Raw genomic sequence first — 15,114 nt, 5'->3', positions numbered from 1 at the left:
AAGCTTAGGTAGAACAGTTCATGCAAAAATGCATGGACACGACTGGAAACTCCATTTTTCAATCTTTCAAGAACCATAACTCCTGAACGGTAAAAGTTATTAAACTTGACCTTCATTTAGTTGTCAGTAACAACATATTAAAATTTTAAAAGCTTTGGTTGAACGGTTCATGAGTTAATGCACGGACAACATTTGATTGCCGCCCGAAAGCCCGCCCGCCCGCCCGCTGTACATCCCCAAATCAATAACCGACATTTTTGTCACAAAAATCCGGTTAAAAATTAAAGAAAAGGTATTTGCAATTATTTATTAAATATCTTTAATACAAAACATAAATTAATGAAGATCATCATTTGATTCGTGTGGCTAATAGTCTGGATAAGGGAAGTTAACGTCCAATGTTGTTTGGCTTTTCCATGGAATAAAGACATTTGTGACGTTCGGTTGTAATTGAGAATCTAGTGAAGGATAATGCCTGATGAGGATATCTTTCATATAGGTATTTTCCACGTAGTCAAGACCCCATTCAGTGTAAAATTCAGCAGTGTAATCATCCGTGAAAAATCTATCAGCTTCAAGTCTTCTTCGGGCCATCACCAAAAATATTCTGAAAAAAGTATCGCTAAATCCGAAACCCTCTGGAAGTGGTGATTCAGCCAAAGACCCAACGAGAAGGTCAATTTGTTCAACATCATCGTCATACATCATTCGGAGTTCTTCTACATGGGTAGCGTTCGTGGTAAGATCTTCAAATGACGTTATAGGTGTCAGGTGCAAATTCCTTCTGAACTCATTGTATCTATTAAAATCAAATGCATATGTTATCGTATAAACACATATGATTTCAAAATAATGCTATTTTCACGTCGATACATCCATACCAATAAATATTTGCAGATATGAAATTGTGCTGATTTTAAGAATATTTTATGTAAAGTTTTATAAAGTTATAAATTTTGTCGGTCCATGTAATGAGTTTTCTCGTTGGCTTTATTTAGGTTTGTAGCACAGTATATCATTTATTTTATATATTGTAGTAGGCAAAACATTTTAGAGTTTTGGGTCTCAAATGTTCTAGAACTTCATACTTTATTCGACATTTGTTTAAATCTTTTTTCTTCGAACGCTACTGATCAGTCTTTTGTAGACTTAACACGCGTCTGTCTTCAAGAATTTTAATCCTGGTATCTATGAAGAGTTTATTGTATGATATTAGATTCTCATAAATGTTAGGTTAAATGCTAACCTTGGTACGCCTCTTTCTCGGTCTCGAAGAATGTCTATCGTAGCTAGATCTACATGTCCTGATTCATGTGGACTTGAAGCTGGCAATTTTATATTTCGGAGAAAATTTGGATAATTATGTAGCGTCATGGCTCCTGGATGATCATTACCCATCGAATAAAATAGATTTTCCATTGAGTTTTCCTCGAAGACTGTCTCTGATTTTTCAAAAACAGCTTTCATCATATCATAATCATTTTCTGAGAAAAAAACCAATAATCAAATCATAATTATTGCCATAATTCAGCTTTAAAAGAATAAATACTATATGATTATCTCATCACGTCTCTCAGTGAGTACGTCAGATCAAATCATAGGCCAAGCGAAATATCAAATGAATATAATTAAAATAATTTATTTCATTTCGTGAATCAAGGTTTTTCTTAAAACATATATCTTCATTAAATATGGACATGTGGCATTGTTTTCAACAAGATAAATACAAACAATGAGATAGTCCCAAACCGTTTATTAATATATGAAAGAATCGATTACGATAAAATTTAAAACAGAAAAATAACAGCAAGTCTATGAAACAGCAAACTAGAAAGACACGAAACCACAAACTATAACCTTAGGTCAACATCCAATGTACAACACAATTTCTTTAAAATTACTAATTCAGGAGCAGTAAGCTAACAACAGTTTGTCTGATTCGTTTGAAAATTTCAGGACAAATATATATCTTAACCTAATGAACATTTATGTCTACGTCGAACATGTTGGTTGATAGGTGGGTTCATCTGACATATTTTTAAAGCTAGATAACCTAATAATGATTGTGACCAAGTTTGGTTAAATTTGTCTCAGTAGTTTCAGAGGAGAAGATTTTTGAAAGATTACCAAAATTTAGAAAAAAAATTGTAAAAAAGTTACAATAAAGATCGATAACACCATAAGGGGTCAATTGACCATTTTGAACCTGTGACTTATTTGTAAATCTATCTTTGCTGAACATTATTGCGGTTTACAGTTTATCTCCATCTAAAATAATATTCAAGATAATAACCAAAATTACCACATCAGATGCAGCAACCCAACAACGGGTTGTCCAATTATTCTAAAAATGTCTGGACAGATAGATCTTGACCTGATAGATAATTTAACCCCATGTCCGATTTGTTCTACATGCTTTGGTTTCAGAGATATAGGCCAAAATCTACATTTTACCCCAATCGTAACTACTCGGCCATTCTCGCTATGCAGTCTAATAACGTTATTTCTTCGTGCAACCAGAAGGACCGAGTAGTTCCGATTGCATTTTACCCCTATGTTCTATTTTTAGCCATGGCGACCATCTTGGTTGGTTGGCCGGGTCATCGAACACATTTTTTGAACTAGATACCCCAATGATGATTGTGTTTAAGTTTAGTTAAATTTAGCCTAGTAGTTTCAGAGGGGAAGATTTTTGTAAAAGTTAACGACAACGACGGACGCCAAGTGATGATAAAAGCTCACTTGGCCCTTGGGCCATTTGAGCTAAAAAGAGACAACACCAAAAGACAAAAGGATCCCACTAACATGTTTACCCGCCACATTCTGTATGTATGCGCATGTCCCTGTCAGAAGCCTGTAATTCAGTGGTTGTCGTTTTTCATGCCCCACCTACGATAGTAGAGGGACATTATGTTTTCTGGTCTGTGCGTCCGTCCGTCCGTCCGTCCATTCGTTCGTTCGACGTCCGCCCATTCGCCCGTCTATCCGGCTTCAGATTAAAGTTTTGGGTCTAGGTAGTTTTTGATGAAGTTGTAGTCTAATCAACTTGAAACATAGTACACATGTTCTCTATGATATGGTCTTTCTAAGTTTATTGCCAAATTAAAGTTTTTATTCCAATCTCACGGTCCACTGAACATAGAAAATTATAGTGCGAGTGGGGCATCCGTGTACTGGGGACACATTCTTGTTTGTTAATAAATTAGGCCGTTAGTTTTCTCGTTATAATTGTTTTACATTTGTCATTTAGGCATAAATTCTCCATATTCGTGTTTGGTATTTATATATTTAACAACGTTCGATAAAAAAGAGACGGAATATCCCAAGCATGAAGGAGACATGCAAAACTTATAGGTTGAAGGGGAAATTTAAACATCAAGAAAGTCAAACAAGTTCACAAAACACTACATAGAAAACTTAAGACTGAGTAACATGAACCCTTATCTAATAAATCAAGTTAAGCTTCTGATCCATAAATTGTATTAACGCGGGAATACGAATGCTTACCAACAACATCTGTCTGGTGGTTTCGGATCTGTAGACTATCGGGCATTAGTGGATGCAAACGATAAGCAGCTATAAAGTCTTGTGTTATAGAATATGGAACTCCTCGGATATTCTTGGGTTTTCCTGCGTACAAAAAGAATAGTACAGAAAAAATGATTCGATAAACTGAATTTTTATTTATAAGAAATCATAAAACATAATTTCATTATAATCTAACCATTCAATCATGAATATATATTGTAACAGGTGTGGAAGGATAGATTTATAATGATAAATCTTGTCAATGCAAATTATCCGTCATTTGAAAATAATATTATCACTCGAGATAGATAATATTTGACTGATAAACAATCATCTATTTTTGCCGTCAATTGAGTTTAGATCTATTTTAAAAACTTTTTTACAATAAAAAGAAGCACCCACATGCAAAACGTGGAATTAATGCAGCTGGTCATTTGTTTTATTTTGTGTAAAATATTTAACATTTTAAAAAGTTCCCGAGAAACCAGATCACAACTAATGATGAAACTTCAAAGATACGGCGTAGTCAAATTTTGATTGCCTTTAAAAGAAAAAATATTCTTACCTACAGTTCCTGGAATTCCATTGGCTAATTGTGGAAACTGTATTGCCAATTGCGCAGCTAAAGTTTCATTGTTTTTGGCAAACTCCAACAGAGTCACGCCATACCAATTGCTGACTAAACCAAGTATAACAAGCTTGTTTTGCAAAATAGCTGGTGTCCATTCTAATGTATGAATTTTTGCAATAACAGCTGAAACAATTAGTCTTGCTGTATCGAATAATTTATTGTCCTTCCATTTTGGATTTCTCTCCTTCAACATATCACATATATAGTTATGTTCCCGAGTCCATAGAATATGAAACACACCAAGTCCAACCCACCAATTTATATTTTGCCCTAAAATTAAACAAAATATAAATTTCTCCATTATTAGTATTATGTAAAAAGCGCCTACAGTTGAGGTACTAGCTATGGGTAGTCAATGTACCTTTTTATATTTTGTAAAAACACTTATTCCTATCAGAAATAGTAGAGATAACTATTTCAATTTCGTTAGTTGTTCCGTAATACCATTGCCTCTCCTGATTGTTCGCAATGGAGATCTTTAAAAAAAGAGATTGATTCATTAATTGATTGTTGGTCTTTTAACGCCACTTTTAATCTTTTTCGTGGCGGTCAGTTTTTATGGGTGGAGGAATCCGGAGTGCCCAGAGAAAACCACCGACCTTCAATAGGAAAACTGACAATCCTAGTCAAGTAAGACTGGAGACGAGTGTACCCGCACGAGCGGGATTGGAACTCACAAACTCAGCGTTGACTGGCTATGGATTACAGTGGTAGAACTTCTTAGACCACTTGGCAACCGAATTGAATTGTGTTACAGTTGTCATTTTAGGGTCTTTTGTTGCTGCCAGTGGTCCTTTATAAATTTCTTTATGTAATCTAATATGTAGTAAAGGGTAAACTAAAACACAATTTTTTTTTTGAAAACTGAGCTGCTAAATTAGTCTATCTTTTAAGTAAAATCGGATTGGTTTTTATAGTTCCAGATATTGTACGATATCATAATCAGAAAATTCCTAAATGTTTTTGTCATTTTTAATTTTTAATGACCAATCTCTGGTCCCACCCGAAAATTTTCTGTTTATATTTTTCCTAAATCTGGAGGTAGAAAGATATAATTTTAGTCAAGTCAAACATTGTTTTAAGAACCAGGACATGACAAGACTATGTTTAATGTTTGGACTGACGTTCCCATATTCAATGATTAAATACAGTACTCACCAGTTATGGGTAATCCCGTTGATGGTTCTATTGGCAGACGATTTTCATCCGTCATTATAAGCTTACCGTCTCTCTTTGTTCGTATTCGTTTGATTATTTTTTTATTAACTCCATACAATTGAGATGCATCCCACCAGTGAGTGACAGTATTTTGATATGTGTCGTAGTCCTTTACATCTTTACAGTATGAGAAATCATCTGGCAATCTTTTGCAGATGTCTTTGTTTATTCCCGGGAGAGGGGTACAATCGTCGGACCTAGTGGCTGGTATCTTCATTGTTTCATTAAATTCAGAGTCATCATCTTCCAAAGAAACCTCCATTGTTCTGTAAAAATCATAGCATTTTATGTCGAGTGAGACAGTGATGACAAAGTTGACAAAAATTACTACAAATCATATATACCTACGTTGTCGTTCTAATTTTAATATTTTATCGACAACTGCCAGAAATGGGATATTTTACTTATAACGGCAGCTCAAGAAAAATGGCAGAAAGAGTGGTAAACAGATTTGGAAGAGAACGAAGGTCTCTCAAAAAAAATATATCGTGAGGACGATGTTCTCAGTCTTATTGATTCAGAGTTGGACATTTCTTCCTGTATGAACAACGGCTAAAGGATTTCATCAACGCAGAAGTCAAGTCTAGTACTAGTAAAACGTCCGATGCTATGTTTGGTAGCTCGGACCCCTAATCTCTAGTAAAATGCAATTCTAGTGTTGACAGTAACATATTTATGTATATGTTGAAATTCATACAAGATAATCAGAAAAAAAAAACCAAGACGTTCAACTTGATTCTTTCAACAATAAAGTAAATGAATTGTATGAGAATGAATACGATAACTCAAGAGTATGATGATGCAAATGATGATTTAGACATACATTGTAGACTAGATACCAGAGCTTCTGGCCAAAAGTCTGGGTCAGATGAAAACAATGATGTGCAAGGCAAAACACAAGATTCGAAATAGTCAGCGGGAAAAGTACTATGAGCAAACGGTTAAAACATTGACGAAACCTTGGTAGAATACATAACAACCTTGTTAAGGTATAGAACCACTAATTCAGGCCCGGTCGGAAAGAACATACAAGAAAGTAGTACATATTTTAAACAAAATTGTTCCTACGCATAGCTGTATCTTTGTCAATAGTGGGAATATTTTGGTAGTTTTTGTATCAAATGAAAGCTTGGGCACTTGGAATCACTGCAGAGCCCTTGTTAAAAGTTTTACTTGAATAATGAAGAAGTATATGAAATTTTAATAGGAGGGCACATTTGGCCTGTTGTTCAGATCAAAAGTTCCTGTTTTTGTTATATCAAACTTTGGGGAACCAGTACGCTCTAATATGCAATTAAAGGTATGTTGATTCTTTCAGCACAAGTCAGGATAAGGTACAGTTTTGACATGAATTTATTTGAACTTTTAAAAGATAAAGTAGCCACCAATGCTTGAATTTGCAGAATTTAACATAGAAAGCAATGGGCTATGAATCAGTGGTTTTATACTTTAAGAAATGACACGAATGAGAGCCAATTCAATATGATGATATTATCAGTAGTAAAAGGATGATGTATCAAACGTAGCCAAAGATATATAAAATAGAAGACAGCTCTAAGATAGCAAATCGTATTCTCTAGGTAAAAACTGAATACATTTGGTAGAGGCGGTGGAAGCTGATATGGCCGTGAAAGAGGTATAGGATGTGAGCTACTGGACATCAACTGTCATATTCCTGACTTGGTACATGCATTTTCAAATGTAGAAAATGGTGGATTGAACCTGGTTTTATAGCGCTAAACCTTTCTATTTTATCACAGTCGCAACAAATTCCGTTATTTTTACACCGATGCGTGAACAAAACAGACATAATCGGTAAAATAGCCAAAATATGGTTACAGCATTCATCACTGTGTTACAATCTCAAGACAAACAAACATATACAAAAAACACAAAAAGCATCTATCAAATTAAAAAACACCTTCCTTGTTTCGCGTGTTGGGCGTCAGAAAATGCAAACGTCACAAAAAATGTCGTTCAATGTCTATTCAAAACAATTATAATTTCACACGAAGAATGGTGGTATGCAGGGTTATAAAATCAAAAGTTATGTTAGAATTAATCTCAGAAACAGACCAAGATTAAAAATTATCCAGCAGTTCTTTAGAATTTTAAAGAATCCATATATGGTTAATACTACTACGCGTGTGAAATAATTTTGCCGTTTGTCTTTCAAAGTATTATCAAATTTATAATAGAACAATTGCATAATGACATATAATTGAACAATAACATGATGACATATAATTGAACAATAACATAATGACGGGATCTTCAAAAGTACAGAGTCACGTTATAAGAAACAAGGAAACACAAAAAGTCGCATATACAAAACACACCAGCAAAAATGAAAGATAGTACAAACACATTGACGGGATGTATAAATACCGAGCCACGTCTAATGGATATCACATAAAACAGACCAAACAGTAAAAGTAATATTAATAATTGAACAAAGACAAATAAAAGAACAATATAACACGTAGTTAAGATTATAAACAACGTCAGTACGCAGAATCTATACATCAAGACCATCATGTATCATTTGTGAAATTGATACGGAATATTTATCAACAAGGTTTTGGTACCTTCCGATGATTTTTTTTTAGAAAAAAGGACGAGACGTTCTTTGACATACCCCTGGTTCATCAACTTTCTGCTCAGACAAGATTGAGGAGCACACATGCACTTTCTGTTCAAAAGCATATACTATCAGATTATTACATGGCATTATTCATATCAGATGTGGATATAATATGTAATGATTGATATCATAGTAACTGTTGTTCCTAATTTTATATAACCTAATGCATGTATAAGATAACTCCAGGTTTGTCCTTGTACGAATCCATGACAAATCGCCCCACACCTAATCCCCCCCCCCCCCAATTTTCTGCTTTTACACTAGTCATTTGGGGGCCCTATATAGATTTTTGTTCCGTGTGAACCAATTGAAAGCTCCGTGTTAAAGACCGTTCTTTGGCCGATAATGGCCGTTTTTGTCGATAAAGCGGTGTCGTTGTTGCCGTTGGAAGCCACAAATATTCACTCTGTGGTTAAAGTTTTTGAAATTTTAAAAACTTTCTTAAACTATTCTGGATTTCTACCAAACTTGGACAGAAGCTTGTTTATAATTATAAAATGGTATCCAAAAATAAATTAAAAAAAAATATCCTGTTTGTCTGATTTTTACTTATAAATGGACTTAATTTTTTTGCCACTTAACATTTCTTTGACGTAAATGTCAACTAGTTTTTAAGTTGGGCGAGTTGGCAGACGTGAAAATTGTATATTCATCTAGAATCTACATTTTTCCATTAAGTGGGGCGAGTTGGCAGGAGGAAAATTAACGGGATTCAACACAAGTAGGGCGATTTTTAAAAAGTTGGGCGAGTTGGTAAACAAGTTCGGGGCGATTTTTTTTTAAAGTGGGGCGAGTTGTTGAAAAAGTGGGCGGTTTGGTTTTGGGCGATTTGCCAGTGGAGCGATTTGTCCTGCTTTCTCCTTGTACTGTACATCTTTTGTTTTAATTTATAGTGAAACTGTACATCAGCAAACAAACAAAATATTCAAAACGTACATACCTGCTTCTGTCATTTGTACCACTATCAAACCAGTCATGTATCATAAACTGTATCCAACCAGCTACCAGAATGTTTATACTTGTAGCTGGTATAAATTCAGTTCTCTGCAGCAATTTTCTGCTGATATCACGTGGGTTCGGTTTATACAGATTGCAGTAATCCTGATATGTGACTTTGAGCGGAACATTTCTTCCTAAAAATCATTAAAATATCATTTTACTCAAATTCTTTAGAAATGAAAATCATAACCTTGATTGTTTTCCATGCTTCAATGTTATTTGTAATCTTTTAAAACTGTATTATTTGAATTGTTTGTTTTGATCTCATTTTTTACAATGAACAACGACTTAAGAAGGTGTGCTTGTTCGTGAAATGACAAACTGTAGTTTGCAATTGAACGAGGAATAAAATAAAGCGATGTGATATGATTGCAAATAAACTCATCATAGATACCAGGATTAAATTTTGTATTTACGCCAGACGCGCGTTTCGTCTACATTTAAGACTGAATCAATGACGCTCGAATCCAAAAAGTTAAAAAGGCCAAATAAAATACAAAGTTGAAGAGCATAGAGGAACAAAATTCAACCACAAGAGTTAAATAGACAAGAACGTAAATAACTACATGGATCTGTATGACAATAATTATATTAGTTTTGTGTCTTTGACAATATTATTATTGAAAGGTATCCATTTCCTTCAAACTTCAAAAATAAAATTAAAATAAAAATTCGAATAAAATACATTCTGTCAGAAGCATGCATACTTGTTTTTCGTTCATTTTTTTTTACACATCAATAGGCCGTCTGTTTTCTCGTTTGAATTGTTTTACATTTGAAATAGCGGGGTCTTTTATAGCTGACTCTTCGATAGGGGCTTTACTCATTATACGGTTACCTATAGTATAGTTATTTTGGTCTCTTGTGAAGAGTTGTCTCATTGTCAATCATACCACATTTTCTTTTTGTTTTATACAATTATTGTAAACAATTCAATCTACAAAAAAGAACTTAATTGAGTTGCGTGGTGGCATGATGGACAGTAAATAAGGTAAACATTACCAAGTTAAATAGTAGATACATAAATTCTGTATAGAAATAATGAAAAATTATCAACTCACCTAAACGGTAATTAATGCCTCCTGCTGCTGGATTGTCTAAGTCATTACAATATCCGTCTACTCGTCTTGCCTTGTTCAAAGATTTTGAACATTTTGTATTTCCCTTTTCCACTTTACCTATAACATAAGTTTAATTCTATATGAGAGGGATAGGATGGCAATTTTCAAGAATGAATTTCATATGTATATATACACCTGCATTAATTTACATAATATGGCATCAAATCGATATGTACATTTTATATTCTTTCATTTAATTTGGCAGATATATAATTTAGGTAATTTGTTGGGGTTCGTGTTGCTCAGTCTTTCGTTTTCTTCTTTATTTCTTCTGCGTTGTTTGACTGTCGATCGTTTTTATTTTGTCAGGGCATTGTTGGTTTGTTTTCGACTTCAGGCCTAGGGGAGTTATCATTAACAAAATACACAATGATGCTATTGGGGATGTTCATCTTGAATGCAATGAGCTTATATTACAAATCCGTAAGATCAAAATACAACCTGTCCAAATATTAAAAAATAAATTAAACATATCAGCTATAGCTGATACACATTTTTTAATGATTGTTTCTGAATTTATATCTATTGGCTTTTTTTTTCTTAAACAAGAACAGAAATCTAGAATAAGGTGAACCAAGATATTCCAGTTTGAAGTTTGCAGTTCTGATCAACTTACCAATTTTTGGGTCAAAACATTTTCGTTTTTTTGCTGGACTCTCTGTATAACCATCTATCAAATTTTCCCTCTGTAGTTGACCCTGTGCCCCAGCTAGAGCAACAACATCATACGGATAAGGATATTGCCACCAGTTTGAAGGAACTGCAATACGATATGAGTTTCTAGATAGGAACATTTGACAAACGTTATTAGAACATGGACTTATAAATGAAGATATTACAACAATAAACATAAAACAAAATGGTCTTAAAATTCGCAAACCGTTCAACCATACACATTCAAGTAAAGTTAAAACACTAAATATATATAACTATATATAACTTCTATGTCATTTGTTCTCTGATAGAGAGTTTTCTTATTGTCCATCAAACCACATCATCTTGTTTTTGTATAAAACAAACCAAACTTAAAGGTAAATTAGATAAAAAGAGCATAACAACTGACCTAATCAAACGTAACGTTATCAACAACTGACCTAATCAAACGTTACGTTATCAACAACTGACCTAATCAAACGTAACGTTATCAACAACTGACCTAATCAAACGTTACGTTATCAACAACTGACCTAATCAAACGTTACGTTATCAACAACTGACCTAATCAAACGTTACGTTATCAACAACTGACCTAATCAAACGTAACGTTATCAACAACTGACCTAATCAAACGTTACGTTATCAACAACTGACCTAATCAAACGTAACGTTATCAACAACTGACCTAATCAAACGTTACGTTATCAACAACTGACCTAATCAAACGTAACGTTATCAACAACTGACCTAATCAAACGTTACGTTATCAACAACTGACCTAATCAAACTTTACGTTATCAACAACTGACCTAATCAAACGTAACGTTATCAACAACTGACCTAATCAAACGTTACGTTATCAACAACTGACCTAATCAAACGTAACGTTATCAACAACTGACCTAATCAAACGTTACGTTATCAACAACTGACCTAATCAAACGTTACGTTATCAACAACTGACCTAATCAAACGTTACGTTATCAACAACTGACCTAATCAAACGTTACGTTATCAACAACTGACCTAATCAAACGTTACGTTATCAACAACTGACCTAATCAAACGTTACGTTATCAACAACTGACCTAATCAAACGTAACGTTATCAACAACTGACCTAATCAAACGTTACGTTATCAACAACTGACCTAATCAAACGTAACGTTATCAACAACTGACCTAATCAAACGTTACATTATCAACAACTGACCTAATCAAACGTAACGTTATCAACAACTGACCTAATCAAACGTTACGTTATCAACAACTGACCTAATCAAACTTTACGTTATCAACAACTGACCTAATCAAACGTTACGTTATCAACAACTGACCTAATCAAACGTTACGTTATCAACAACTGACCTAATCAAACGTTACGTTATCAACAACTGACCTAATCAAACGTAACGTTATCAACAACTGACCTAATCAAACTTTACGTTATCAACAACTGACCTAATCAAACGTTACGTTATCAACAACTGACCTAATCAAACGTTACGTTATCAACAACTGACCTAATCAAACTTTACGTTATCAACAACTGACCTAATCAAACGTTACGTTATCAACCAACTGAACGAGTGGACAACACATATTATAGTCCTGAATTAGACAGTTCCGAAGAAAATTGTGCGTTAAACATGTAGTGGATTTACAGCTAGCTAAACCTCAACTCGTATGTCAATTTTTTTTGTTATACTTCCGTGCATTAGTGATATTGACAAAATCGGCGCGGGACATTTGCGCTTTTACCTAGGACGTTTGCGCTTTTTTAAATGGACATTTGCGCTTTTTTAAATGGACATTTGCGCTTCAATTCATAGGACTTAGATATAGGAAGATGTGATAAGAGTGCCAATGGGACAACTCTTTATCCAAGTTAAAATTTATAAAAGTAAACCATTATAGGCAATGTACGGTCTTCAACACGGAGCCTAGGCTCACATCGAACAGCAAGCTATAAAGGGCACTCTTGATAAAAGAACATTTGCGCTTTTTATATAGGACATTTGCGCTTCTACAATATTTACATCTCATGACTTACCTCCTATTTTATTCAAGTTTTTTTTTATAATAGTTAAAAGTCATTACGTAGGACATTCGTGTGTTTAAAAGTCATTACATAGGACATTCGTGTGTTTAAAAGTTATAACGTAGGACATTCGTGTGTTTAAAAGTCATTACGTAGGACATTCGTGTGTTTAAAAGTTATTACGTAGGGCATTCGTGTGTTTAAAAGTTACTACGTAGGACATTCGTGTGTTTAAAAGTTATTACGTAGGACATTCGTGTGTTTAAAAGTCATTACGTAGGACATTCGTGTGTTTAAAAGTCATTACGTAGGACATTCGTTTGTTTAAAAGTCATTACGTAGGACATTTGTTTGTTTAAAAGTCATTACGTGGGGCATTCGTTTGTTTAAAAGTTATTACGTAGGACATTCGTGTGTTTAAAAGTCATTACGTAGGACATTCGTTTGTTTAAAAGTTATTACGTAGGGCATTCGTGAGTTTAAAAGTTATTACGTAGGACATTCGTGTTTAAAAGTCATTACATAGAACATTCGTGTGTTTAAAAGTTATTACGTAGGACATTCGTGTGTTTAAAAGTCATTACGTAGGACGTTCGTATGTTTAAAAGTGATTTCATAGCACATTAGTATAGTTATGTATACTAGCTAAAAGTAAACATTCTAAAGATAAAAAGACACGTATAGTCATCACGGATCAATTTTAGCTTAAGATCTGAAGCTCAGGAAATAAACAAATTAAGCTCCTTCAAATAAATCTTCTAGTTTCTTTTTCTCAATTCTTGACCGAGGTTCCTGTTCAATAATATAATGAATTTTAAAGAAATTAACCGACTGTTGTTCAATGACAAAAAAAAAAGAAGCGCAAAGGTCCTGTGCCCGACAAAATTTGGTGAGCAACCCAAACAAAAAAAGTTTAATGTGACAAAAAAATCTGACTGAGTAGCCAAAAACTTGTAAATATACACCACACACTTACAACACAACTGACTTAATAATTCAAACAAACATCCATTCAAATAATCTCAACAAAGACGCAAACAAACAAGTTTTGGTTGATACATTTGACAACTATCGATAACAAAGATTTTACGCTTACTCGACATTACAGTTAGGATTTGAATATAATAAAAGAGTAAATTCACGCCTGTGCATGAGAAGATATTAGAAAGAATGTTTTTTTTATAAAGTATACAACATCAAATCAAATCACAAGAATTAGTCCTCTGTTAGTTATTCGTATTATTTGATTTAGGCATTTAGAACCTTGGTCGACCCCACAGTTTAAATGTCTATAACACGTACGATGTGACTAGTGAGCGTTACAAACGAATGTTCATGAACCTAACCTTACTCAGTCAATACATAACATGTGCGCGTAAATAAATGGTCCCGTCCACACTGTTATGAAAGTGATTTTTATCTCATTGACAATCATATCACAACTCCTTATTTTATATTCTATAACCATGCCTCTGAAAATGTCTTACCTGATGGACCTTGTGCTGTACAATGATTTACAGCTAAGCATGCGAGAAAAAAACAATACACATGCTTATAATCAGAAGTCTCCATTTCTTCGGATCCCCTTGATGATATGATTTATACTTGTGTATACTTTAAATGTAAAAGACGTGTTAGACAATTCGACACCACTACGCCAACAGTAAATTAATTTGTTTCTTAACAAATAAAAAATCTCCAGGATCTGTTTTAAATTAATCTTATTAAGTTGCAATATAATAATTTATCATATACTTAGCATTGATATGATAGCTTTTGCATATGTGTAATGAGCGGAAGTACACAAACCATAATTTCCTACCTGGGCTGATAACCCATATCAGGGGCATCTCGTGCACAAAATCTATAATAGGTGTAACACCACTAATTCAGGCCCGGCCAGAAAGCACATACCAGAAAGTAGTACATATTTAACACAAAATAGTTCCTACGCATGGACATAACTCTCAATATATTTAGAATATTTTATTAATTTTGAAATCAAATGAAAGCTGCATGACTGGTGATCATTGCAGAACAATTTTTGACTGATAAATTTGAATAATAAAAAAATGGCATGAAATTTTAAAAGGAGGGTACATTTTGCCTTTTTGTCAGATCGGAAGTACCTGTTTTGGTACATCCGAAGTTCCGGAAACCAGTTCTTTCTTATATGCAATGTAAGGTATGTTGATTTTTTCAGTACAGGACACCAGAAGGTGTTGCTTTGACATGCAATGATTGTCACTTTATTTGAACTTAAGATAAAAGAGCTG

At 33.8% G+C, this 15,114-nt stretch overlaps 1 protein-coding gene across 3 annotated transcripts; it reads right to left on the bottom strand.

The window, feature by feature from the left end:
• Positions 1-293: 293 nt before the first annotated feature.
• Positions 294-14,705, bottom strand: LOC139513269 (uncharacterized). Of its 3 annotated transcripts, none has more exons than XM_071301612.1 (9): positions 14,661-14,705; positions 10,758-10,921; positions 10,082-10,198; positions 8,962-9,154; positions 5,318-5,643; positions 4,094-4,429; positions 3,508-3,630; positions 1,247-1,484; positions 294-799 (listed from the first exon to the last, which is right to left on the bottom strand). In XM_071301612.1, the coding sequence occupies exons 1-9, from the start codon at positions 14,675-14,677 to the stop codon at positions 367-369; spliced, it is 1,947 nt and encodes a 648-aa protein (XP_071157713.1). In that variant the 5' UTR covers positions 14,678-14,705; the 3' UTR covers positions 294-366. The 3 variants fall into 3 exon arrangements, with proteins under 3 accessions (XP_071157713.1, XP_071157714.1, XP_071157712.1); XM_071301613.1 differs by having other exon boundaries at positions 10,758-10,901; XM_071301611.1 differs by lacking the exon at positions 14,661-14,705 and adding an exon at positions 14,326-14,445 and having other exon boundaries at positions 10,758-10,901.
• Between the last annotated feature and the right edge of the window lie 409 nt (positions 14,706-15,114).

Source organism: Mytilus edulis, chromosome 2, assembly GCF_963676685.1.
Source record: "Mytilus edulis chromosome 2, xbMytEdul2.2, whole genome shotgun sequence".
NCBI lineage: Eukaryota > Metazoa > Mollusca > Bivalvia > Mytilida > Mytilidae > Mytilus > Mytilus edulis.
Note: the sequence above shows the minus strand (reverse complement) of the source record. Positions and strands in the feature narration are given on the sequence as shown.